Source organism: Dromaius novaehollandiae, chromosome 34 (assembly GCF_036370855.1).
Source record: "Dromaius novaehollandiae isolate bDroNov1 chromosome 34, bDroNov1.hap1, whole genome shotgun sequence".
Classification (NCBI taxonomy): domain Eukaryota; kingdom Metazoa; phylum Chordata; class Aves; order Casuariiformes; family Dromaiidae; genus Dromaius; species Dromaius novaehollandiae.
The window spans coordinates 618054-641339 of record NC_088133.1 but is presented as its reverse complement, the minus strand read 5'-3'; the positions used below and the strand labels follow the sequence as shown (position 1 = coordinate 641339).

General features: G+C 73.8%; 3 protein-coding genes across 4 annotated transcripts; 1 reads left to right on the top strand and 2 right to left on the bottom strand.

Annotated features, from left to right (window-relative positions):
- Window positions 1-329: 329 nt before the first annotated feature.
- On the top strand, window positions 330-6102 carry TGFB1 (transforming growth factor beta 1). Its single transcript, XM_064502979.1, has 7 exons — window positions 330-1105; window positions 2674-2849; window positions 3487-3604; window positions 3696-3782; window positions 4196-4346; window positions 4973-5126; window positions 5889-6102. The coding sequence occupies exons 1-7, from the start codon at window positions 775-777 to the stop codon at window positions 6045-6047; spliced, it is 1176 nt and encodes a 391-aa protein (XP_064359049.1). The 5' UTR covers window positions 330-774; the 3' UTR covers window positions 6048-6102.
- Window positions 6103-8118: 2016 nt separating this feature from the next.
- CCDC97 (coiled-coil domain containing 97) lies at window positions 8119-14306 on the bottom strand. The gene is made up of 6 exons (XM_064503012.1): window positions 14256-14306; window positions 12176-12318; window positions 10903-11377; window positions 9134-9427; window positions 8366-8495; window positions 8119-8298 (listed from the first exon to the last, which is right to left on the bottom strand). The coding sequence occupies exons 1-6, from the start codon at window positions 14266-14268 to the stop codon at window positions 8133-8135; spliced, it is 1221 nt and encodes a 406-aa protein (XP_064359082.1). The 5' UTR covers window positions 14269-14306; the 3' UTR covers window positions 8119-8132.
- Window positions 14307-14532: 226 nt separating this feature from the next.
- HNRNPUL1 (heterogeneous nuclear ribonucleoprotein U like 1) lies at window positions 14533-23286 on the bottom strand. 2 transcript variants are annotated; one of them, XM_064502952.1, is made up of 15 exons: window positions 22993-23286; window positions 21701-21835; window positions 21132-21585; window positions 20973-21046; window positions 20700-20839; window positions 20068-20167; window positions 19888-20000; window positions 18946-19212; window positions 18734-18856; window positions 18317-18445; window positions 17517-17685; window positions 17039-17368; window positions 16144-16346; window positions 15825-15986; window positions 14533-15047 (listed from the first exon to the last, which is right to left on the bottom strand). In XM_064502952.1, the coding sequence occupies exons 1-15, from the start codon at window positions 23261-23263 to the stop codon at window positions 14916-14918; spliced, it is 2802 nt and encodes a 933-aa protein (XP_064359022.1). In that variant the 5' UTR covers window positions 23264-23286; the 3' UTR covers window positions 14533-14915. The 2 variants fall into 2 exon arrangements, with proteins under 2 accessions (XP_064359022.1, XP_064359023.1); XM_064502953.1 differs by having other exon boundaries at window positions 14533-15029.

The following is a 23286-nucleotide window of genomic DNA, read 5'->3' as shown; positions in this document are numbered from 1 at the left end:
CCCCGGCCCCGTTTCCCGGAGCTCTGGCGGCTGCAACGGGGGGGGGGGCGGGGGGGGGCCGGGACGCCTGGGCCCCTCGCGGGGCCGCCAGGGGGCGCCCGTGTCGCGCGGGTGCGGCGGCCCGGACGCCTGGGCCCCGCCGCCGGGTGGGTGGGTGTGACCGGGGGGGGGGGGGGGTCCCGGACGCCTGGGCCCTCTCCGGTCGGGGGGGTCCCGGACGCCTGGGCCCCCTCCGCTGGGGGTGGGCGGGGGTCCCGGACGCCTGGGCCCTCCGTGGTGGGGGGAGGGTCGCGGACGGCTGGGTCCCTGCGCTGGTCGGGCTGGGGGGGGCGTTCCGGACGCCTGGGCCCTCCCCGGCGGGGCCGGGCCCGGACGCCTGGGCCCTGGGTAGCGGCGAGCGCCTCGGACGCCTGGGCCCTTTCCGGCGGTGGCGAAGGCCGGCCCGGACGCCTGGGCCCCGTCTGGCGGCGCCGCTCCGGGACGCCGGGGCCCCTTTCTGCTGCCGGAGAAGCCGCTGCCGGACGCCGGGGCCCTTGTCGCGGCGCTGGGGGAGCGCCGTCGGGGACGCCTGGGCCCCGCCGCGCACCGCGGGCTCCGGGACGCCGGGGCCCCCCCTCCCGCGGCGTGACTCAGTTTCGGCGGCGGCGGCGGCCCGGAAGGGGGGGGCGGCCGGTCCCCCCCCCCCGCGGCGCTTCCTGGGCGGGGCGGCGCCCGGTTAAAGCGCGCGGCGGCGGCGCCCGGTTAAAGCTCGCGGCTCGGCGCTCGGGGCGGCGCATGGCGGCGGCGGCGCGGCTGGCGCTGCTCGGGGCGGTGCTGCCGCTGCTGCCGGGCGCGGGGCGCGCGCTCTCCACCTGCCGCACGCTGGACCTGGAGCTGGCGCGGCGGCGGCGCGTGGAGGCGATCCGCGGGCAGATCCTCAGCAAGCTGCGACTGGCGGCGCCGCCCCCCGCCGAGGCTCCCGCGCGGCCGCTGCCCGCCGAGGTGGCGGCGCTCTACAACAGCAGCCGCGAGGCGCTGCGCCGCCGCGCCCCCCCCGCGCCGCCGCCCGACGACTACTACGCGCTGCAGCTGCACCGCTTCCCCGCCGAGCGCGGCCCCGGGGAGGGTGAGTGCCGGGCGCCGGGGCCCCTCCGGGGGGGGGGGGGACACCTGGGCCCTTGGGGGGGACGCCTGGGCCCCTCGGGGGAGGGGGGGGTCTCGGACGCCTGGGCCCCCTGGGTGGGGGGACGCCTGGGCCCCCTGGGTGGGGGGAGCTGCACCGCTTCCCCGCCGAGCGCGGCCCCGGCGTGGGTGAGTGCGGGGCGCCTGGGCCCCTCCTGGGGGGGGGGGGGGGGACGACACCTGGGCCCCCTTGGGGTGGGGGGGGTCTCGGACGCCTGGGCCCTTTGGGGGGGAGGTCTCGGACGCCTGGGCCCCCCTGGGTGGGGGGGGTCTCGGACACCTGGGCCCTTCGGGGGGGACGCCTGGGCCCCTCGGGGGTGGGGGGAGCTGCACCGCTTCCCCGCCGAGCGCGGCCCGGGGGAGGGTGAGTGCCGGGCGCCGGGGCCCCTCCTGGGGGGGGGGGTCTCGGACACCTGGGCCCCCTCGGGGAGGGGGGTTCTCGGACGCCTGGGCTCCCCTGGGGTGGGGTGGGGGGTCTCGGACACCTGGGCCCCCCTGGGGTGGGGGGAGCTGCACCGCTTCCCAGCCGAGCGTGGCCCCGGCGAGGGTGAGTGCCGGACGCCTGGGCCCCTCGGGGAGGGGGGACGCCTGGGCCCCTCGGACACCTGGGCCCCTGGGGAGGGGGGGTCCCGGACGCCTGGGCCCCTTGGGAAGGGGACGCCTGGGCCCCCCTGGGGTGGGAGGTCTCGGACGCCTGGGCCCCCGGGAGGGGGGAGCTGCGCCACTTCCCGGGGGGGGGGGGGCGGGTGTCGGACGCCTGGGCCCATCTTGGGGCGGGGGCACCCGGACGCCTGGGCCCCGCTCGGGACGGGGCTGCCCACGCCTGGGGTTCCCCGCGCTCAGGCACCGGGGTTCCCCTCGGGCCGCCCGGACGCCTGGGCCCCTCACGCGCAGTGGCTGGGGTTCCCCGTCCCAGACGCCTGGGCCCCCTTGGGGCAGGGCCACCCGGACGCCTGGGCCCCCCCCGAGGGCAGGGACGTCTGGGTCCCCCTTGGGGGCAGGGGCACCCGGACGCCTGGGCCCCTCTGGCTTCCCCATCCCAGACACCTGGGTCCCCCTGGGGCCAGGACCACCCGGACGCCTGGGCCCCCCCGAGGGCAGGGATGTCTGGGTCCCCGTCCCGGACGCCTGGGCCCCCCTGGGGCCAGGACCACACAGGCGGGGGCTGGTGCCGGACGCCTGGGCCCGGCGCCCCTCCCGGCCGCGGTGGCGGGGGGGGGGGGGAAGCGCCGCCCGGAGGCGCCGGACGCTGCGGTTTGCTGAGTAATCGCCTGCTCTGAGGCCGCTTTGTTGGGCCGTCGCGGGGGGGCCGGGGCAGCGGGGACGCCTGGGCCCGCCGGGGGGGGAAGGGGGCTGCGGCTTCAGTGAGTCTGTGCCCCCCCCCACCCCGGCATGGGGGTGCCCTGGGGCAGCCGGTTCCCTGCAGGGGGCGGGCGAACGTGCGGTGCCCATCACTCCGCTCCAGAGTGAACGGCACGGCTCGTTCCCCCCCCCCCCCCCCCCCCCCCCCAGGGCCGCTGGAGCGCTGGCAGCCCACGAGCCACAGCACCTTCTTCGTGTTCAACATGTCGCGGGTGCGGGCGGAGATCGGGCACGAGGCGCTGCTGCACCGGGCCGAGCTGCGCATGCTGCGGCAGCGGGCGGCCGCCGAGACGCTGGGCGCCGAGCAGCGCCTGGAGCTCTACCAGGTCGGGCCGCGCGCGGGGACGAGACGGGGACGGGGCTGCACGCGGGGACGGGATGGGGCTGTGCACGGGGCTGCACGTGGGGACGGGGGACGGGATGGGATGGGGCTGTGCACGGGGCTGCACGCGGGGACGGGGGACGGGATGGGATGGGATGGGATGGGGCTGTGCACGGGGCTGCACGTGGGGACGGGGGACGGGACGGGATGGGATGGGGCTGTGCACGGGGCTGCACGCAGGGACAGAGCTGCGCGTGGGGATGGTGCTGTGTGTTGGGGGGCTGCGTGGGGCAGGCACAGGGCTGGGGCCGTGCACGGGGACGGGGGACGTGTGCAGGGCTGTGCACGGGGACGGGGCAGCGTGCACGGGGCTGTGCACGAGGGCCGTGCGTGGTGCTGGGGGCTGTGCACGAGGGCCACGCGGGGGGACAGGGCTCACGCGCAGCGCCGTGCACGGGGACACGCGCAGGGCCGTGCACGGGGACGGGGGACGTGCGTGGTGCTGGGGGCTGTGCACGGGGCCGCGCGCGATGGCCGTGCGTGGTGCACGGGGACGGGACAGCGCGCGCAGGGGCCGCGCGCGGTGCCCGGTGCTGCACAGGGTGCTGCGCCCGGCGGCAGCGACGTGCGGGGCCGCGCAGGGCTACGGCAACGCCTCGTGGCGGTACCTGCACGGCCGCTCGGTGCAGGCCACGGCCGAGGACGAGTGGCTCTGGTTCGACGTCACCGACGTCGTGCACCAGTGGATCAGCAGCAGAGGTGGGTCCCGCCCGGACGCCTGGGCCCCTTCCCCCAACCCCCCCCCCCCGGGCGCCCGGGCCCGCCCTGACCCGGACGCCTGGGCCCGCAGAGCCCCTGGGCGTGTTCAAGCTGAGCGTGCACTGCCCCTGCGAGGGGGGGCCCGGCGGCCCCGAGGACATGAAGATCACCATTGAGGGTACGCCGCGCCCGGACGCCTGGGCCCCTGCTGGCCCGGACACCTGGGCCCCCTGGGCCGGCATTGTGGGGAGGGGGGGGAGCTGGGGGTCTCGGTGCCTGCTGGGTCCATCCCTGGGGGGCAGCGGGGGGCCTCGACGCCTGGGCCCCGGGTGGTGGGGGGGCGGCAGTGGGCGGCCCGGACGCCTGGGCCCCTGGGGGCAGTTGGCAGTGGGGGGCCCGGACGCCTGGGCCCTGAGGGAGGTTGGCAGCAGGGGGCCTGGGTCCCTGGGGGGGGTGGCAGCGGGCGGCCTGGACGCCTGGGCCCCTGGGGGGGGGTACAGCAGCGGGGGGCCCGGACGCCTGGGCCCCTGGGGGGCAGTGGCAGCGAGGGGCCCGGACGCCTGGGCCCGCGCTGCAGCCCGGCTCGCGCAGGCTTCGAGAAGCAGCGGGGCGACATGCAGGGCATCGCGCAGCGGCGGCAGCGGGGGCCCTACGTGCTGGCCATGGCGCTGCCCCCCGAGCGCGCCAACGAGCTGCACAGCGCCCGGCGCCGCCGCGCCCTCGACACCGACTACTGCTTCGGGTGAGCCGCGTGCTGGGGGGGCGGGGGGGGCCCGGACGCCTGGGCCCCCGGGACGCCTGGGCCCTCGGGATGGGATCAGGGCCCCCCGGACGCCTGGGCCCCCGGGATGGGGATGGGGATGGGGGCAGGGTCCTCCCAGATGCCTGGGCCCCCAGGATGGAGGTGGAGCGAGGGTGCCCCCGGACGCCTGGGCCCCTAGGATGGGGATGGGGTCGGGGTCCCCCCAGACGCCTGGGTCCCTGGGGTGGGGTGATGGTGTCCCCGGACACCTGGGCCCCCAGGATGGGGACAGGGTGAAGGCCCCCTGGACGCCTGGGCCCCCTGGAGTGGGGTCAGGTTCCCCCCAGATGCCTGGGCCCCCAGGCTGGGTTGGGGTCAGGCCCCCCGGACGCCTGGGCCCCCTGGGGTGGGGTTGGGGTTGGAGTCAGGCCCCCCGGACGCCTGGGTCCCCTGGGGTGGGGTGAGGGCCCCCCAGATGCCTGGGACCCCCGGGATGGGGTCAGGGTGCCCCCTGGACGCCTGGGTCCCCTGGGGTGGGGTGAGGGCCGCCCGGACGCCTGGGCCCGCGGGCTGGGGTGGGCTCGGGGCCCCCGGACGCCTGGGCCCCGGCTGAGCGCCCGCCGCAGGACGGAGGAGAAGAACTGCTGCGTGCGGCCGCTCTACATCGACTTCCGCAAGGATCTGCAGTGGAAGTGGATCCACGAGCCCAAGGGCTACATGGCCAACTTCTGCATGGGGCCCTGCCCCTACGTGTGGAGCGCCGACACCCAGTACACCAAGGTGCCCCGGACGCCTGGGCCCCGGGGGGGGGATGGGGGGGAGCCCAGACGCCTGGGTCCCTCGCAGCAGGGGTTGGGGGTACCAGGACACCGGGGCCCCCTGGGATGGGGGGTTGGGTACTGGGGGGGGGAACACTGGGTCCCTTTGGGGGGGGGGATTGGGGACACTGGGACACCTGGGCCCACTGGGGGGGTGGGGGGGTCAGAGCATCTGGGTGCCCTGGAGGGGGGGAACCCGGATGCCTGGGTCCCGGGGGGGAGGTTGGGGTCTCGGGGGGGGTCTCGGACACCTGGGCCCCTGGGAGGGGGCTGGAGGGAGGTGCCCAAATGCCGGGGTCCCTGGGAGGGTGATGGGGGCTGCCCGGACGCCTGGGCCCTTGGGAGGGCGAGGGGGGAGTTCCCAGACACCTGGGAGGGAGATGGGGGGCACTCGGGCATTGGGGCCCCTGGGTGGGTGCCAGGGGGGTTCCCGGACGCCGGGGCCCCTGGACGGGGGTGTGGGGCTGCCTGGATGCCGGGGCCCTGGGGCAGGTGCCGGGGGGTTCCCGGATGCCTGGGTCCCCGGGGAGGGGGGGCATTGGGGCCCCTGGGAGGGGGCTGGGGGTCGCCCGGATGCCTGGGCCCCTGGGGCAGGTGCTGGGGGGGTTCCCAGACACCTGGGTCCCCTGGGAGGGAGATGGGGGCACTCGGGCATTGGGGCCCCTGGGTGGGTGCTGGGGGGGTCCCCGGGGGGGTCCCCGGCGGGGCCTGACGGCTGCGGCAGGTGCTGGCGCTGTACAACCAGCACAACCCCGGGGCCTCGGCGGCGCCCTGCTGCGTGCCCCAGGCCCTCGACCCGCTGCCCATCGTCTACTACGTGGGGCGCAAGGCGCGCGTGGAGCAGCTCTCCAACATGGTCGTCCGCGCCTGCAAGTGCAGCTGACCCCCCCGCCCCCCCCCCGCCGCCGTATTTAATTCCGCCTTTTTTTTTTTTGTAATTTCCGCCTCTTTTCTCGTTTCTCGCTGCGGTTTCGCCCTGCGCTGCTGCCCCCGGGGGGTGGGTGGGGCTTCCTCCAGGCCACGCCCCCATGGCCACACCCCCTCTGCCCATTGGCCCCACACCCACAGGGGGGTGGGCCCAGGGGAGGAGGCTCCTCCCACTCCAGGAGGCTCCGCCCTCCCCCCAGTGCGGCATTGGCTGGAGCACAGTCTGGCCCCGCCCCCGCGGGTCTGGCCCCGCCCCCATGGGTCTGGCCCCGCCCCCTGTGGGGCGCCCCACACTGCTGCAACGCTGGGGGGGGCCGGGAGGGCTCCTCCTCTGGGGGCCCAGGCGTCCGGGGGCTCCCCCCCCCATGGGGACCCCATGTCCCCAAGGGGCCCAGGCGTCCAGGCACCCCGGCATCCCCCTCCCCCCCGCAGGCTCCGGGCCGTGGGCCCAGGCGTCCGGCCCCCCCCCCCCCTCCACCCCCCCCATGGCGGAAGGGCCCCGGGACTGGATAAAAATACCCTTCCGGCCGGAAGGGGCCGGGGGCGGCGCGTTGGGGGGGCGGGGGGGGGCAGGCACACGCCTGGCCCCGGGTGCACACGCGTGTGCCTGTGCTGCAGACACCCCTGTGCACACGCCGCAGGCACCTGCTTGCACTCAGCGCACACGCGTGTGCGAGCGCAGGGTGACGGGCCGCGGGAACACGTGTGCACACGCATGGCCGCCCGTGTGCGCCGGGAGCACGGGGCCGCAGCTCGCGCGAGCGCGGGGAGGAGCACACGCGTGTGCACTCGCACATGCTAACGCCTGCACGCACACGGCACGTACGTGTGCAAGGCCGTGTCCTGCCTGCGGGTGCACACGCGTGCGGCTGCGTCCCGGCCCGGACGCCTGGGTCCCTGCGGCAGGGCCCAGGCGCGGGGGGAGGGAGGGCCCAGGCGTCCGGGCGGCGGCGCTGACCCATGCGGGAGGCATTTCCTCCCGGCCGAGCCGCCCCGACCGCAGCGCCGCGTTCCCAGGCCGGGGCCCAGGCGTCCGGGGCCCAGCCCCCGCTGCGGCCGGGCAAGGGCCCAGGCGTCCGGGGCGGGGGTCCCCTGCCGCAAGGACCCAGGTGTCTGGGAAAGGGCCCAGGCGTCCGGGTGCTTCCGCCCCCCCCCCCCACCCAGGGAGGACCCAGACGTCTGGGTGGTCCTCCCTGCTGGGAGGGCCCAGGCGTCCGGGCGAGGGCCCAGGCGTCCGGGGCGCGCGCGCCACCCACACCGCGGCCCCGCTGCGACTCATCCCGGCCCGTCGGGGCCTGGCGGTGGGCGGAAACGGCCCGCGGTGAAACCGCCCGGCGCCACCCGGACGCCTGGGCCCCCCCCAGCTCCCACGCTGGCGGCTCGGGGCAGGGCTGGGCCCTGTGTGGTGCCGCTCGGAGCCGTGGGGCTGGGGCTGAGCCCCGCCGTGGGGCAGGAGCGCTGCACACACCCCCCCCCCCCCCCCGCAGCCCCCCCAGCCCTGCACCAGCCCTGCTGTGGGGCTGAGTCACCCCCCCCACCCCGGCACGGGAAGGTTCCAGCCGCCAGCGCTGACGTCACCCCGATCCCCCGGGATTTTCCCTTGGAGAGAACCCGCCAGGCCGGGGCCCAGGCGTCCAGGGAGGGACCCAGGCGTCCTGGGAGGGGACCCAGGCGTCCGGGGCCTGGCGGGTGCAGCTGGGAAGCCCCCCTGGCTGAGACCCAGCGAACTCATCGCAGCCCCGGGTGCTTTCGGGGCCGGGGACCCCCCACCCGGGACTTTCCCGCCGCGGCCCCGCCGTGGGGCTGCCCAGCGCGGGTGGGGAGGGCCCAGGCGTCCCAGCCCCGCTCCCCCCCCGCTCGGCCCTGCCGCCCCCTCCCCCATCAGAAGGGACCCAGGCGTCCGGGCTGGCGGCCTGTGCTGCCCCCTGCCGGGTCCGGGCGCTGCTGGGCGAGAGGGGCCCAGGCGTCCGGGCCCCGCGCTAACCCTGCGGGGCCCAGGCGTCCGGCTGACCACAGTGCCACCGTGCTCTCGGCGTCACCTTTATTGGGCGCAGCGCCGCGGTGCCGCGAGGGGCCCAGGCGTCCCCTCCTCGGGCTCGGGCTCGGGCTCGGGCGCGGCGCCGGGCTCCTCGCCGTCGAAGTACCGCTCCTCGGCGTCGCGCGAGACGATGTCCAGGTTGTCCAGCTCGGGGTTGTCGTCCACCTGGCTGCGATGGGGGGGGTGGTGAGTCGGGGCGAGGGGCCCAGGCGTCCGGGCCCCCCCCCGGCGCCCACCTGTAGTCGAAGTCGCCGTCCTCGCCGTCGAGGAAGCGCTGGTGCATGCGGCTGGTGAACTCGGCGCGCAGCATGGCGCGCTCCGCCACGTCGGGGACCCAGGCGTCCGGGGCCGCCCCCGCCGCCTCCTCTGCGCGGGGCCAGGGGACGTGAGCAACCCCCCCCCCCCCCGTCCGGGCCCTGCTCGCCCCATAGCCCCCCCCTCTGCCCTCCCCCTGCCTGGGGGGGGCCCAGGTGTCCGGGCCCTGCTCGCCCCATAGCCCCTCTCTGCCCTCCCCCTGCCTGGGGGGCCCAGGCGTCCGGGCCCTGCTCTCCCCATAGCCCCCCCTCTGCCCTCCCCCTGCCTGGGGGGGCCCAGGCGTCCGGGACCTGCTCTCCCCATAGCCCCCCTCTGCCCTCCCGCTGCCTGGTGGGGGGGGGGCCCAGGCGTCCGGGACCTGCTCTCCCCATAGACTGCCCCACTCTCTGCCCTCCCCCTGCCTGGGGGGGCCCAGGCGTCCGGGACCTGCTCTCCCCATAGCCCCCCCTCTGCCCTCCCCCTGCCTGGGGGGGCCCAGGCGTCCGGGCCCTGCTCTCCCCATAGCCCCTCTCTGCCCTCCCCCTGCCTGGGGGGGCCCAGGCGTCCGGGCCCTGCTCGCCCCATAGCCCCTCTCTGCCCTCCCCCTGCCTGGGGGGGCCCAGGCGTCCGGGGCCCTGCCCCCCACCCCCATAGACTCTCCCCACTCCAGGAGGGGCCCAGGTGCCCGGCCCCCCCCCACCCCCGCCGACCTTCGCTCTCCTCCTCCTCCTCGGCGCAGGCGTCCTCGCGCTGCCGCTGCCCGCGCAGACGCCGCTGCACCGCCGCCTCCTCCACCGAGCGCAGCAGCAGCTGGGCCAGCGGCCCCAGGGCGGGCTCCGCCGTGGGGCCGGGGGCCGCCGTGGGGCCGGGGGCGGCCGTGGGGCCGGGCGTTGCCGTGGGGCCGGGCGCCGGGGCCCCCTCGGCGTCGCGGTACTGCCCGATGTACTGCTCGTAGAGCAGCGGCTCCCGCGCCCGCATCTCCTCCTCGCTGAAGTACTCGCCGCCTGCGAGGGGGACCGGCGTCACCGTGGGGGCTGACACCCCCCCCGGGACCCCCAACACCCCCCCAACACCCCCCCGGGACCCCCAACACCCCTGGGAGCCCCAACAACCCCCCCCGGGACCAGGAGCGCCCCAAAACCCCAAAGGGACCCGGGGAGGAGCTGGAGGCTCCTATGGGGACCGCGGGGGCCCCGCTGTGACCTGGGGGGGGGGGGGGGGCCCACAGGGACCTCAGGGACCCCACAGAGACCTTGGGGACAACATAGGGACGCCATATAGACCTTGGGGACCCCACAGAGACATAGGGGAACCTTCAGTGACCCCCACAGAGACCCAGGGGACAACCTTAGGGACCCATAGGGACCTCAGGGACCCCTGTAGGGACCTTGGGGACAACTTAGGGCCCTTGGGCAACGTACAGAGACCCTGGGGACAACCTTGGGGACCCCATAGGGACCTTAGGGACAACCTAGGGGCCTTGGGGATGCCATAGGGACCCTGGGGACAACCTTAGGGACAACCTGGGGGCCTTGGGGATGACATAGGGAGCTTGGGGACAACCTAGAGCCCTTGGGGGCAACATACAGAGACCTTGGATAACCTTTAGTGATCTAGGAGACACCAAAAGGGACCCTGGGGACAACCTTGGGGACCCCATAGGGACAACCTAGAGGCCTTGGGGATGCCATAGGGACCCTGGGGACAACCTTGGGGATCCCATAGAGACCTTGGGACCCTACAGGGACCCTGGGGACAACCTTAGGGACAACCTGGGGGCTTTGGGGATGCCATACGGACCCTGGGGACAACCTTGGGGACCCTTAGGGACCTCAGGGACCCCCATAGAGACCTTGGGGGCAACATAGGGACCTTGGGGAACCTATAGTGATCTAGGAAACGCCAAAAGGGACCCTGGGGACAACCTAGAGACCTTGGGGATGCCATAGGGACCCTGGGGACAACCTTGGGGATCCCATAGAGACCTTGGGACCCCCACAGGGACCCTGGGGACAACCTTAGGGACAACCTGGGGGCCTTGGGGATGCCATAGGGAGCTTGGGGACAACCTAGAGCCCTTGGGGGCAACATAAGGACCTCGGGGCACCTGTAGTGATCTAGGAGACCCCGGGGACAACATAGGGACCCCAGAGAGACCTTAGGGACCTTGGGGGACCTATAGGGACCCTGGGGACAACCTTGGGGACCCTTAGGGACCTCAGGGACCCCCATAGAGACCTTGGGGGCAACATAGGGACCTTGGGGAACCTATAGTGATCTAGGAAACGCCAAAAGGGACCCTGGGGACAACCTTGGGGATCCCATAGGGACCTCAGGCACAACCTAGAGGCCTTGGGGATGCCATAGGGACCCTGGGGACAACCTTGGGGACCCCACAGGGACACCCTGGGGGCCTTGGGGACGCCATAGGGAGCTCAGGGACCCCGTAGGACCCCCCCACCTCGTCCCGGTGCCGCACCTTGGATGAGCTGCCGGAGGGCGGCGTAGCGGCGGTTGCGGCGGCGGGTGTCGCGGCGGCGGCGGCGGTGGGCGTCGCGGGCGGCCCGCCGCACCTCCTCGCAGTAGAAGGCCACCTCGTAGCGGGCGCCCAGGTGGGCGAAGCAGCCCAGGTGCTCGGCGCCCAGCGCCCCGTGGAAGCGCTCGAGGAAGACCAGGGGCTTGCGGAGGAAGAGCTCCCGCAGCTCCCGCCGCCGCTCGGCCGCCGTCAGCTCCGGCTCGCCCTGCTGCTGGCTCCGCACCCGCAGCCGGCTGCCCGCCACCGCCGCCAGCATGGCCTCCACCGCCGCCGGGTCCGGCTCCATCGCCGCGGGGTCCGGCTCCGCCGTGGGGTCCTGCTCCATCGCCGTGGGGTCCTGCTTCATCACCTTGGGCTCCTGCTCCATCATCTTGGGCTCCTGCTCCATCATCTTGGGGTCCTGCTCCACCATGGCGTCCTGCTTTATCGCCTTAGGGTCCTGCTCCCTCCCCTTTGGGTCCTGATCCACCACCTCGGGGTCCTGCTCCCTCCCCTTTGCGTCCTGCTCCATCATCTTGGGGTCCTGCTCCACCATGGGGTCCTGCTTTATCACCTTAGGGTCCTGCTCCCTCCCCTTCGGGTCCTGATCCACCATCTTGGGGTCCTGCTCCACCACAGGGTCCTGCTCCAGCCCCCTGGGGTCCTGCTCCATCATGGGCTCCTGCTCCATCATCTTGGGGTCCTGCTCCCTCCCCTTGGGGTCCTGATCCACCTTGGGGTCCTGCTCCACCATCTTGGGGTCCTGCTCCCTCCCCTTGGGGTCCTGATCCACCATGGGGTCCTGCTCCACCATCTTGGGGTCCTGCTCCAGCCCCCTGGGGTCCTGCTCCATCACGGGGTCCTGCCCCACCACCTTGGGGTCCTGCCCCACCATCTCGGGGTCCTGCTCCCTCCCCTTTGGGTCCTGCTCCACCATCTTGGGGTCCTGCTCCACCACAGGGTCCTGCTCCAGCCCCCTGGGGTCCTGCTCCATCATGGGCTCCTGCTCCATCATCTTGGGGTGCTGCTCCCTCCCCTTGGGGTCCTGATCCACCTTGGGCTCCTGCTCCATCATCTTGGGGTCCTGCTCCCTCCCCTTGGGGTCCTGATCCACCATGGGGTCCTGCTCCACCATCTTGGGGTCCTGCTCCAGCCCCCTGGGGTCCTGCTCCATCACGGGGTCCTGCCCCACCACCTTGGGGTCCTGCCCCACCATCTCGGGGTCCTGCTCCCTCACCTTTGAGTCCTGCTCCGTCGCCGTGGGGCTCCGCTCCGCCGTGGGGCCCTGCTCCGTCGCCGTGGGGCCCCGGGGCTCCTCGCCGTCGGCACCTGGGGACGAGGGGAGACCGTCAGCGCCGGGGACGGGGTGAAGTCGGACGACTAACGGGAGGGAAACAGAGGGGACCCCAAAACCTCCATGGATCTGGGGGGCTACAGAGATGAAAGGGGACGAGAAGGACCCCAAAACCTCCATGGATCTGGGGGTACCTGAGAGCTCAAATCAGTCCAGAAGGACCCCAAAATCTCAAGGGATCTGGGGGGCTCCAGAGCCCGAAGGGGCCCAGAGAGACCCCCCAAAACCTCCATGGATCTGGGGGGCTCCAGAGATGAAAGGGGACCAGAGAGACCCCAAAACCTCCATGGATCTGGGGGGCTCCAGAGCTCAAATGGGTCCAGAAGGACCCCAAAACCTCCATGGATCTGGGGGTACTTGAGAGATCAAATCAGTCCAGAAGGACCCCAAAACCTCAAGGGATCCAGGGAGACCCCAAAACCTGAACAGATCCAGGGGGGACCCTGAAGCCTGGGAGGCCGGTGGTGCCCCAGGGCCTGGGGGCTCCGGGGGGGCCCCGTGGGTTCGCTGGAGGGGACGGGGCTCCCGAGGTCTGGGGCAGGTCATGGGGGGCCCCCAAAGCCCCCAGGGAACTGGGGGATCCCTGTAGGGAACTGGGGGGTCCCAAATTCCTCAGGGAATCCCAAAGGGAACTGGGGGGGACCCCACAGGGGGATGGGGGGACCTCAAAGCCCCCACAGAATTGGGGGGTCCCAAAGCCCTTAGAGGACCGGGGGGAACCCCAAAGCCCCCAGGGAGCCCCACAGGGGAGCCTGGGGGGCCCATAGGGAACCACGGAGGGACCCAAAGCCCCCCAGGGAGCCCCACGGGGCACTGAGGGGTCCCCCAAACCCCAAGGGAACCAGGGGGGGCCCAAACCCCTCGGGGAACCCCATAGGGAAATGGGGGGGCAAGATGCCAGGGAGCCTCACAGAGGATTGAGGGGTCCCCAAAACCCCGAGGGAACTAGGGGGCCCCCAAATCCCACCGGGAACCCCACAGGGAACTGGGGGGGACCAAATCCCTCAGGAAACCGCACAGGGAACTCGGGGGTGACCCCAAGACCCCCGGGAACCCCATAGGGAGCCAGGGAGAGACCCCAAAGCTCTCAGGGAGCCCCACAGGGGAGCCCGGGGGACCTCAAATCCTGCTGGAAAGTGGGGAGGGACCCCAAATCCCTCAGGAAACCCCATAGGAAAGTGTAGGGGGGACCCCAAGACCCCAGGGAGCCCCACAGAGGACTGAGGGGTCCCCCAAACCCCGAGTGAACCGGGGGGACCCCAAAGTCCCCAGCGACCCACAGGGAACCGGGGGGGCTCATAGGGAACCATGGAGGGACCCCAGAGCTCTCAGGGAGCCCCACAGGGAGGTCTGGGGGACCCCAAATCCTGCAGGGAAGTGGGGAGGGACCCCCCACACTCCTCAGAGAACCCCACAGGGGATTGAGGGTCCCCAAAACCTAGGAGGGACCCCAAATCCCTCAGGGGACCCCACAAGGGACTGAGGGGTCCCCAAAACCTAGGGGGACCCCAAACCCCTCAGAGAATCGCACAGGGAAGTGGGGGGGGACCCCAAAACCCCAGGAAACCCCACAGGGGACTGAGGGGTCCCAAAAACCCCGATGGACCTGGGGGGACCCCAAATCCCACCAGGAACCCCATAGGGAAGTAGGGGGGACCCCGAGACCCCCGGGAACCCCACAGGGGAGCCCGAGGGACCCCAAATCCCACCGGGAACCCCATAGGGAAGTGGGGAGGGGACCCCAAAGCCCCCAGGGAGCCCCACAGGGGACTGAAGGGTCCCCAAAACGCCGAGGGAACCAGGAGGGACCCCAAACGCCTCAGGGAGCCCCACGGCGGCCTGGAGGGGCCCCCCAGACCCCAGAAAGACGGGGAGGGGCCCCCGGGAGGGGGGACAGGGGCTCCCCCCCTTCCCGGCGCAGCCCGGCCCCGTTTGAGTGCGACACCCGCGCGCCCGGGCTCACCCGCCGCCGCCATGCCGCGCCGAGGCCCCGCCCCCTGCCCAGGCCCCGCCCCCCCGCCCCAAGGCTCACCCATAGCCAGCACGGAGGCCCCGCCCCCTCCCTCCCTCCCTCCCTCCCCGCGCCGGAACTTCCGGCGCTGCAGGGGGACGGGAAAGGCGGCGCGCCCGGGCCCGGCGCTCGCGTTCCGCCCCGCTCCCGTTCCCCCCCCCCCCCCCAACCTTCCTCCCCTTCCTCCTCCTCCTCCTCGCCGCCGAGAAAGCACCAGGCGCCACGCGGGGAAAGTTCAATATCACTCTTTCTCCAAATACAAAAAAAGCCGTTACAGTTCAACTCGACACACAGCATGTGCAAAGTGACAGGACCGTCGGACATCGTATAAAAAGGTACGCGGTTACGGGGGTTCCGTCCTTTTTCGTCTTTTTTTGTGGTTTTATTTCGCCCCCCCGCGCGGAGCAGAGGGGCGGCACGGCGCCGGACACGAGCAGCTGCGGACCCACGGTAAAAAGGTACAGAAAATATTTAAAAAAAAAGAGAAAACAAAAAAAAGCCCCCGGAGAGCAGGGGTTGGGTAAAAGGGCCGGGGGCGGCGGGGGGGGCGGCGGTTTTCGGGGCCTCGCGCGGGCGGGAAATAAAAACAGGGCGGGGGGGAGGGCGGGGGGGTCACTGGGCGCTGGCCCCCCCGTGCGAGCTGCCCGCGTAGCTGCTGTAGTCGTAGCTGCTGTAGTAGGGCGGCCACTGGCTCGGCGGCTGGTAGTACTGGCTCCACTGGGCGTACTGGGACGGGGGGGGCGGCTGTGAGCGCCCCCGATGGAGGGGGGGTCACTGCTGCCCCCCGGGTGGCACCGTGTCCCCCGGGGGGTCACTGTGTCCCCCAGAGGTGTCCCCGCACCATCCCTGCGTCCCCTGGGGTGTCCCCACATGCCCTGGTGGGTCACCGTGCCGTCCCCGCGGCCCCCGGGGGTGTCACCACATCTCCCCCAGGTGCCACTGCACCATCCCCACGTCCCCCCGGGTGTCACCACGCTGTCCCCACGTCGCCCAGGGTGTCACCATGTCCCCCCAGGTGCCACCACACTGTCCCCACATCCCTCACACCATCCCCAAGTCCCCCAGGGTGTCGCCGTGTCCTCTAGTGTGTCATCACACTGTCACCACATCCCCTGGGGTGTCATCATGTCCCCTGCGGTGTCATCACACTGTCCCCACGTCCCCCACACCATCATCATGTCCCTCTGGGTGTCACTGTGTCCCCCCAGGTGTCACCACACTGTCACCACCCCATCCCCATGTCCCTCATAGAGTCACCGTGTCCCCCGGGGTGTCACCACCCCATCCCCACGTCCCCCAGGGTGTCACCGCGCCCCTTGGTGTGTCACCGTGCCATCCCCACGTCCCCCAGGGTGTCACCGCGCCCCTCGGTGTGTCACCACACCATCCCCACATCCCCCAGGGTGTCACCGCGCCCCTTGGTGTGTCACCGTGCCATCCCCACATCCCCCAGGGTGTCACCGCGCCCCTCGGTGTGTCACCGTGCCATCGCCACGTCCCCCGGGCCGTCCCCGCGCTCACCTGTTGGTACTGGTTGTAGTTCTGCTGATTGTAGGTCTGCCCCGTGGGGGGGGGAGGCTGGGGGTAGCTTTGGCTGTAACCGCTGTAACTGCCGTAGTTGTAGCTGGGGGTGTAGCCGCCCTGGGTGTAGCCGCCCTGGGTGTAGGGCTGGCTGTAGCTGGGCTGCGGCGGGGGGAGAGAAGGGGGTGTCAGGCCGGGGCGCCCCGCTGCCCCCGCGCTGCCCCACGACGGGTCCCGGCCCCCGACCCTCGCCCTGGGGAGTGTTCGGGGCTGCCCCACGGCAGGCCCCGGCCCCCCCTCGCCCCACGGCGCGCCCCACCTGCTGCCCCTGGCTGTAGGTGCTGGGCGCGCTGCTGCTGGTGGGGGGGGTGCTGCCGCTGGGCTTGTAGGCGCTCTGGGTGCGCGCCGGGCTGTAGCTGCTCTGCTGCTGGGTGTTGCGGCTGTAGCTGCCCCGGTTGCTGGAGTTGTTGTCGCGGGTGTTGCTGCCCCAGCGGTTCTGGGTGTAGCTGCCTCGGCTGAAACCTGAGGGAGCGGCGGTGAGAGCCGGCTCGGCCCGCGGCGGTGGGAGGGGACAGGAGGGGACGGGAGTGCTGCGTCAGGCGGACGGGGGGGTCCCGGGGACCCGCACAGGCGACCCAGGGACCCTGCACGTGACGCCAGGACCCCCCAGGACCTGCACACGTGACCCCGAGACCCCCAGGACCTGCACGGGCATCTCTGGGACCCACACGTGCAGCCCGGACACCACCGAGACCCACACACGCGTGTTTAGGATCTGCACATGCAGCCCTGGGACCACCAGGACCTGAACACACGTCTGAGACCCACATATGTGACCCCAGGACCGCTAGGACCCACATGGGCATGTCTGAGACCCACATATGTGACCTCAGGACCCACACACACGTCTAGGACCTGCATATGCGACCCTGGGACCCACATGTGTGACTCCAGGACCACCAGGACCCACATGTGCGTGTATGAGACCCACACACGCGACCCCAGGACCACCGGGACCCACACGGGCACGTCTGAGACCCACATATATAACCCCAGGACCCTGGGACCCACACGCGTGACCCCGGGACCACCAGGACCCACAAGTGCATCTCTGAGACCCACAAACGTGACCCCAGGACCCACAGACGTCTGGGACCCCCCCGCACACGGGAACCCCCCGCTCCCGCTCGCCCCCGGCCCCGAACCGGCTTTACCTCCGCCGCCGCCGCCGCTGTTGGCCCCGGTGCCGGTGCCGCCGCGGAAGCCGCCGCCGCCGCCACGGCCCTGGAAGCCGCCGCGGGTGCCGCCGGGGGGGCCGCCGCCCCCGCCGCCCCCGCGGCCGTCGAAGCGGGGGAAGCCGCCGCGGCCCCGGAAGCCGCCGGCGCCGGCGCCGCCGCGGCCGTCGAAGCGCTTCTCGGGGGGGGGCCCGGCGCGGCGGCCCTCCTCGTTGTACTGCTTCACCAGCCGGTCGGCCTCGTCCCGCTGCAGCTCCACGAAGAGCACCGCGTCCAGGAAGTCGCCGGCCTCCGGCAGCGTGAAGTTGGCTGCGCGGCGCCCCGGGCGCGTGACGGCGCGGGGGGAGGAGGCAGGGTGAGCGGCGGGGCCGGGGGGGCCGCCCCCAGCGCCGCCCCGGCCCCGAGGGGGCACGAGGAGGAGGAGCGGGAGCGGGAGGAAGGGCGGCGGGGCGCCTACCTTTCATCTCCAGCACGGCGTGGTCCGGCACGTCCTTGCCCTCCTCGTCGGTGCGCTTGACGGTGCGGTCTTTGAGGTCCTCGTCCGTGGGGCAGATGACGATGGCCTTGCGCTGGAAACCTTCAAAAGGACGCATTTTTCGTCTCTGGGCAGATCCATAAACATTTGTCTAGCGGCAGCGACAGGGAAGAGGCAAAAACTGCTCGTTATTCGCGGCTCCTCGGGCCCGGCTCTCGCGATCGCTTTGGCAGCCGCGCGCGGAGACCGGCCGTTCCCTGCCCGAGCGCCGGGGCAGCTCGACCCGAAGCCCCTCCAGCCCCGGCCGGGGGGAGAATTGGAGCAAATCCCCCAATTTGGGGCTTCCGGCCCTTCGCGAGGCCGGGCGGGGGGAGCGGAGGGGCTGCAGGCAGAGCCGGGGTCCTCGCCCCGCTCCCGGGATCTTTGCGGTGAAGCCTGACGGAGACGCGCGGGATCGGATCCTCCCCAGCCTAGAGGGGAACCAGCCGCCGGGCTCCCCTTCCCGCCGGCACGCGCCCCCGGAGCCGCAGCGGCTCGGAAACAGTTAACGGCTACGAAATCCCCGCCGTTTCTCCTCCCCGTTATTCTTAGCAGCGTATAAGGCCGCCCCGCGCCCGGAGGCAGGGCGGGATCCCCGGGGAGCGCGGTGACGCCCGGCGGCGTTCCCGAGCTCTCCGCGGGCGACGGGGCCGGGCCCGGCGTTCCCCGCGGAAGCACCCGGAGCGCGCCGGGCTCCCGGGACGCTCGGCCCCTTCGCCGGGCGCTGGGGGCGGCCCCGGTACCTGGTCCAGGATGTAGTTGCGCTTCTTGCGGGCGGCGATCTGGATGAGGCGGTTGAGGCACTGCGTCGCCTGCTGAATGAGCACGTCCCAGCGGCCCGCGTAGTTGCGCTGCCGCCGCAGCCCCATCACCTGCGGGGCGGCAGCGGGCGGAGGCGTCGGTGGGGGCCGCGACGGCACCGCCCCCTCCTCCGGCACCGCGTTTTCACGCCGTTTTTTGGGTCCTTTCCTATCTAACGGCTCAGAAGCGGAACCGCCGCGATTCTGAGGGTTTTTACAACCACGATTCTGACCATTTTTACAACTGGGCTCACTGGAAAGCGGGTCCCTCTGCAGCAGCGACGATCCTGCGCCGCACATCCGAGCGCAGGGTCCAGCTCCGCCTCCCCCCGGCCTATAACCCCCCCCCCCGCCTCTCACCCTCATCTTGTCCATGATGGCGTTGGTGCCCAGGATGTTGTACTTCTTGGAGGGGTTGGCGGCCGCGTGCTTGATGGCCCACGTCGTCTTGCCGGCCGCGGGCAGGCCCACCATCATCAGGATCTGGGAGGGGACGCGCGGGGGGGGCTCAGCGGGGCCGGGGGGGGGCCCGGCTGCGCTGGGTTTGCCCCCCGGCTCGCGGCACTGCCCACCTCGCACTCGGCCTTGCTCTTGGGCCCCACGGCGCCGCGGACGCGCTCCGCCAGCGGCAGGTGCTGGATGAAGGTGAAGCCGGGCGGCACGGAGAAGTAGGTGTCCTGGCGCTGGCCGAAGTTGAACTCGATGGCGCAGTTCTTCACCAGGACGTGGGGGAAGAGCGCCTGGCCGCCCAGCAGCTCCTTGCGCACCCGGTACGCCACGCCCAGCCACTTGCCGTTCTTCATGAAGGACATCTCCACCTCCTCGCCGCACTCAAAGTCCTGGGAAAGGGGGGAAACGGCACCGTGAGCCGGGGCGGGAGGTCGCGGCGGCTCCGAGCGACGCGGGGAGCCGTGCGGTGCCGTCGGGGCGGCCGACGGCGCCGAGGGAGCGGCCGGAGCCCTTTTGGACGCCCGGGAGCGCGGCGCAGCGGAGCCGGCGTCGTCCCTGGAGCGCGCGACCGCCCCTTCCCCAGCGAGGGGACCCTGCGCTCCGCCAGCTCCAAATCGCCCCATTTTTCTAATTTCGCTTCGAGTTTTCAGTTCCCCGCGGAGCTGCCGGGAAGCGGAGGGGCCGCGACGAGGCGGCGAAACCGCCGGAGCGGAACAGAGAGGCCTGTGAGCGGGCGGCCGCGGCCGGGGCGGGCGGCTCACGCGCCGCCGGCTCCCTCTAGCGATGCCGCCGCCGCGGGAAGCTCCGGTTCTGCCCCGATTCCGCCCCCGGGCCCGGCGCGGAGGACGGGATCCGGCCGCTTTTGCGGGCGGGAGCAGTGACTCGGAGGCACGTGGGGGCTGGTTTTCCCCTCATTCCAGGGAAAACCAGGAAAACAAAGCGGAGCAGCGGGCAGACGGCCGCGGCGAGTCACGGCGCGCCCCCGCCACCGCGCCCCTCCCGGGAACGTCCCCCCCCCCCCCCGGCGCCACCGCGAACACGAGCTCGGCGGCAGCGGGACTCACGACGAGGCAGGCGATGACGTCGTTCTCGGCGAACGCCTCGCCGTAGTTCTCGAACTTGCAGTTGGTGGATTTCTTGCCGGTGCCGCCGTAGCCGTAGGAGAAGGGCTCCTCGCCTGGGGGGGGGGAGGCGGTGAGGGGGGGCCGTGCGGCGGCAGCCCCCGCGCCCGGAGCGGCGCTTACCCAGCTGGGTGCTGCAGGAGTCGAGGGACCAGCCGACGCGCACCACGTGGGGGTCGGGCTCCGTGGAGGGCAGGTGCTTCACCGAGATCTCCTCGTTCACCTGGGCGCGGAAAGCGGGGGGGACACGGCCGGGGGGGTCAGAGGGGCACCCGCGCTCCCAGACGCTGGGTTTTTGGTTTCTTTGGGGTTTTCTTTCCGAGAGCGGCCCCCGCCCCGCTGCCCGGCCGCACCAGGAAAGCGGGAGGGAGTCACCCCGGCGCGGGCAGCGGGAGGGCAGGACGCCGGCTGAGCCGCCCGGATTAAGTTCCCGGCTCGTTAATTAGGAGGAAGGAGGCCGGGCGCCGTCAGCGTGACCGTGGCAGCGGGGAGCAGCGGGGGGAGCCCCCTTCCCCGCCCCGGGGGCTTCGCCGGGCGAAACACGCCGAAGTCGGGGCCTCGGCGCGGAAGGATCCGCGAGGTGGGAGCTGGAAAGGGCCGGGAGCCCCGTTAAGAGCCTCCGGGCTGCGGGATCCACCTGGGTCAGAGGCCGCCCGGCCGAGGGGGGGAACGGCCACGCCGCGGCAGCCCAGCCGGGCCAGGACGCGCCGGGACGCACCGGGACACGCCGGGACGCGCCGCGGCGGCCCGCTCACCTTCATCTCGTAGCAGACGCGGCCCTGGCGCGCGCCGTAGGTGGCCCGGGCGCCCGACCAGAGGTAGGCGAAGCCCTCGATGGTCAGCGGGTAGCCGCTGTACCGGTCCCGCGCCACCTTGAAGTGCAGGTCGCAGTTGTCTGCGGGCAAGACGGCGGCGGTGAGGCCCCCGGGCCACCCGGCGCGGCGGCGGGGGGGAACGGGGAGGCGGCGCCCGGTTCCCACCCCGGGGGGGGGTCTCGTCCCGCTGCGCCGCGGCCTCGGGGCACTCACAGGTGTCGACGGCCACGAGCGTGTCGTCGAAGTCCTCCTCGTCGTCCTCGGCCGGCGGCTGCGGCGAGCGGCCCCTGCGGCGCAGAGCGGAGCGGGGGCTCGCGCGGGGGGCGGCGGCGGCCCCCCCGGCCCCCCCAGACCCCCCCCGGCCCCGCTCACCTCTTGTCCTCGCGGTGCTCGTAGTAGCCCCGGCCCCGCGGCTCCTCGTACGGCCGCTTGCGGGGCTGCGGCTGCGGCCGCGACGGCTCCGGGGCGCTGTAGCCGGCCGGCGGCGCGTTGTACGCCGGGACGGGGGTGCTGTAGCCGGCCGGCGGCGCGCTGTAGCCGGGCGCTGGGGCGCTGTAGCCGGCCGGCGGTGCGCTGTAGGTTGGGGCCGGGGCGCTGTACCCGGCCGGCGGCGCGCTGTAACCGGGTGCTGGGGCGCTGTAGCCGGCGGGCGGCGCGCTGTAGCCTGGCGCCGGGGCGCTGTAGCCGGCCGGGGGCGCGCCGTAGCCGGCCGGGGGCGCGTTGTAGGTGGGCGGCGGGGGGATGTTGTAGGCGGGGGCGGTGTAGCTGGGGGGCGGCAGGCTGTAGGCGGGCGCGGGCTCGTCCTGCTTCGCGTCCGTCTTCATCTCTGCGGGGGGAACGCGAGCGGCGCCGTCAATGCGGCTCCCGCGCCCGGCCCGGCTCTGCCCCACGGCGGCCGTCGCGGCTCTCCCGGGCCGGGGGGGCTCCCGACTCCCCCCTACCTTGGTGCAGGGCCGGGTGCTCTGGGTCCAGGGGTCTCCTCTCGTAGCCGGACTCGCTGTCCGGCTTGGCGCCGCCGTGCTCGTAGGGCTGGAAGCCCGGCGGCTCGCTGGGGTGGGCGTTGTTGTCGATGCCATCTGCGCGCGGGGCGGAAAAACAAGACAAAAAGCGGGCGTTAGGCCGGGTTTCGTGGGGGGGCTGGCTGGAGCACGCGGGGGGCCAGCTCGCGGCGTTCCCGGCCGCCCCACGGCGCGATCCCCGCGATCCCTGATCCCACGGCGCGATCCCACCCCCCAGGCCGCTCCCCGGGACGCCGCTCGGTCGCTCCGCGGGGGAACGAGAGCCGCTTCCCTTCGGGCGCCGGCGGCCTCCCCTCTCCCCCCCTCGCCCCGGCAGACCCCCGCGCGCGGCGGCACCCGAGGGGCGCGGAACCGCGCTGCCTCCACGTGAAGGAGCCGCTCCGCCCCGCCCCGCCGCGGCCGCCCAGACGCTCCCTCGTGCCGCTTTTCGCCCCGCGGCCGCCCGGGAGGTGCCGGCGGCGCGGGAGGAGCCCGGCCGGGAGGAGCCGGGGAACGAACGGCCGCTCCAGCCGGCCCCGGCCGAGCAGCGCTGCCCCCTCCCCGACGGAGCGCGGAGCCGGGATGGGCCCGGTCCCGCCGCGACGAGGGGGCTGGGGCTGGGGCGGCCCCCCGCCCGGGCACGGCGGCTCGCGGGCAGGCGATGCTGCTGCCGGGGGGGTTTCACGGGGGTCCCGCCGGCAGCAGGGAGGCCGCAGGCCGGGGGGAAGGAACTGGGGAGGGGGAGAGGGTCCAGGCTTCTCCGGGGGGGACCCAGAGCCGGGGCGGGGATATTCCGGGACCCAGAGCCCTGGCGGGGGCAGATCCAGGTGTCGGGAGGGAGGATCCGGAGCCTGGGGGGGATCCGGGTTTTGGGAGGGGGGTTTGGAGCCCCGAGGGGGGAAGGGGAGCCCCCGAGCCCTAGGGGGGGGGTCCAGGCCTCTGGGGGGGTCTCGGCGCCCTGAGGGGGGGAAGGGGGAGATCAAGGAGCCCCGCAGCCCAGAGGGGCAGAGCCCTGGGGGGGATTTAGGCCCCGGGGGGGCCCAAAGCCCCTTGGGTGGGGCAGAGCCCTTCGGGGGGGATCCCCAGTCCTTGGGGGGGGGGGGGCAGCAGCCGGGCCCCCGAGGGGCGCGGGGGGGACCGGAGCGCCGGGGCCGCCGGCGGCGGGAGGCGGGGGCGGGAGGCGGCCCCGGGCGGGGAGGGGGCGGCGGGCGGGCGGGCGCCCCCGGGGCCCTTACAGTGTCCGTCGGGGGCCGGGTCCCCGCCGGCCGCGCCGGGCCCCCGCCGGGCCTCCTCCGCCTCCAGGGCCGCCTGCAGCCGCTCGGCCAGCTCGGCCTTGAGGCCGCGGGTGTCGAGGCCGCGGCGGCCCAGCTCCTCCTTCAGCTCGTTGACCCGCAGCCGCCGCACGTCCATGGCGCCGCCGCCGGCCCCGCTCAGCGCCGCCCGCCCGGCCGCGGCCGCCCGGCCATCGAGGCGCCAGCGACGGGCCCGGCTCAAAATGGCCGCCATCGCCCTCCTCCCCCTCCCCGCGC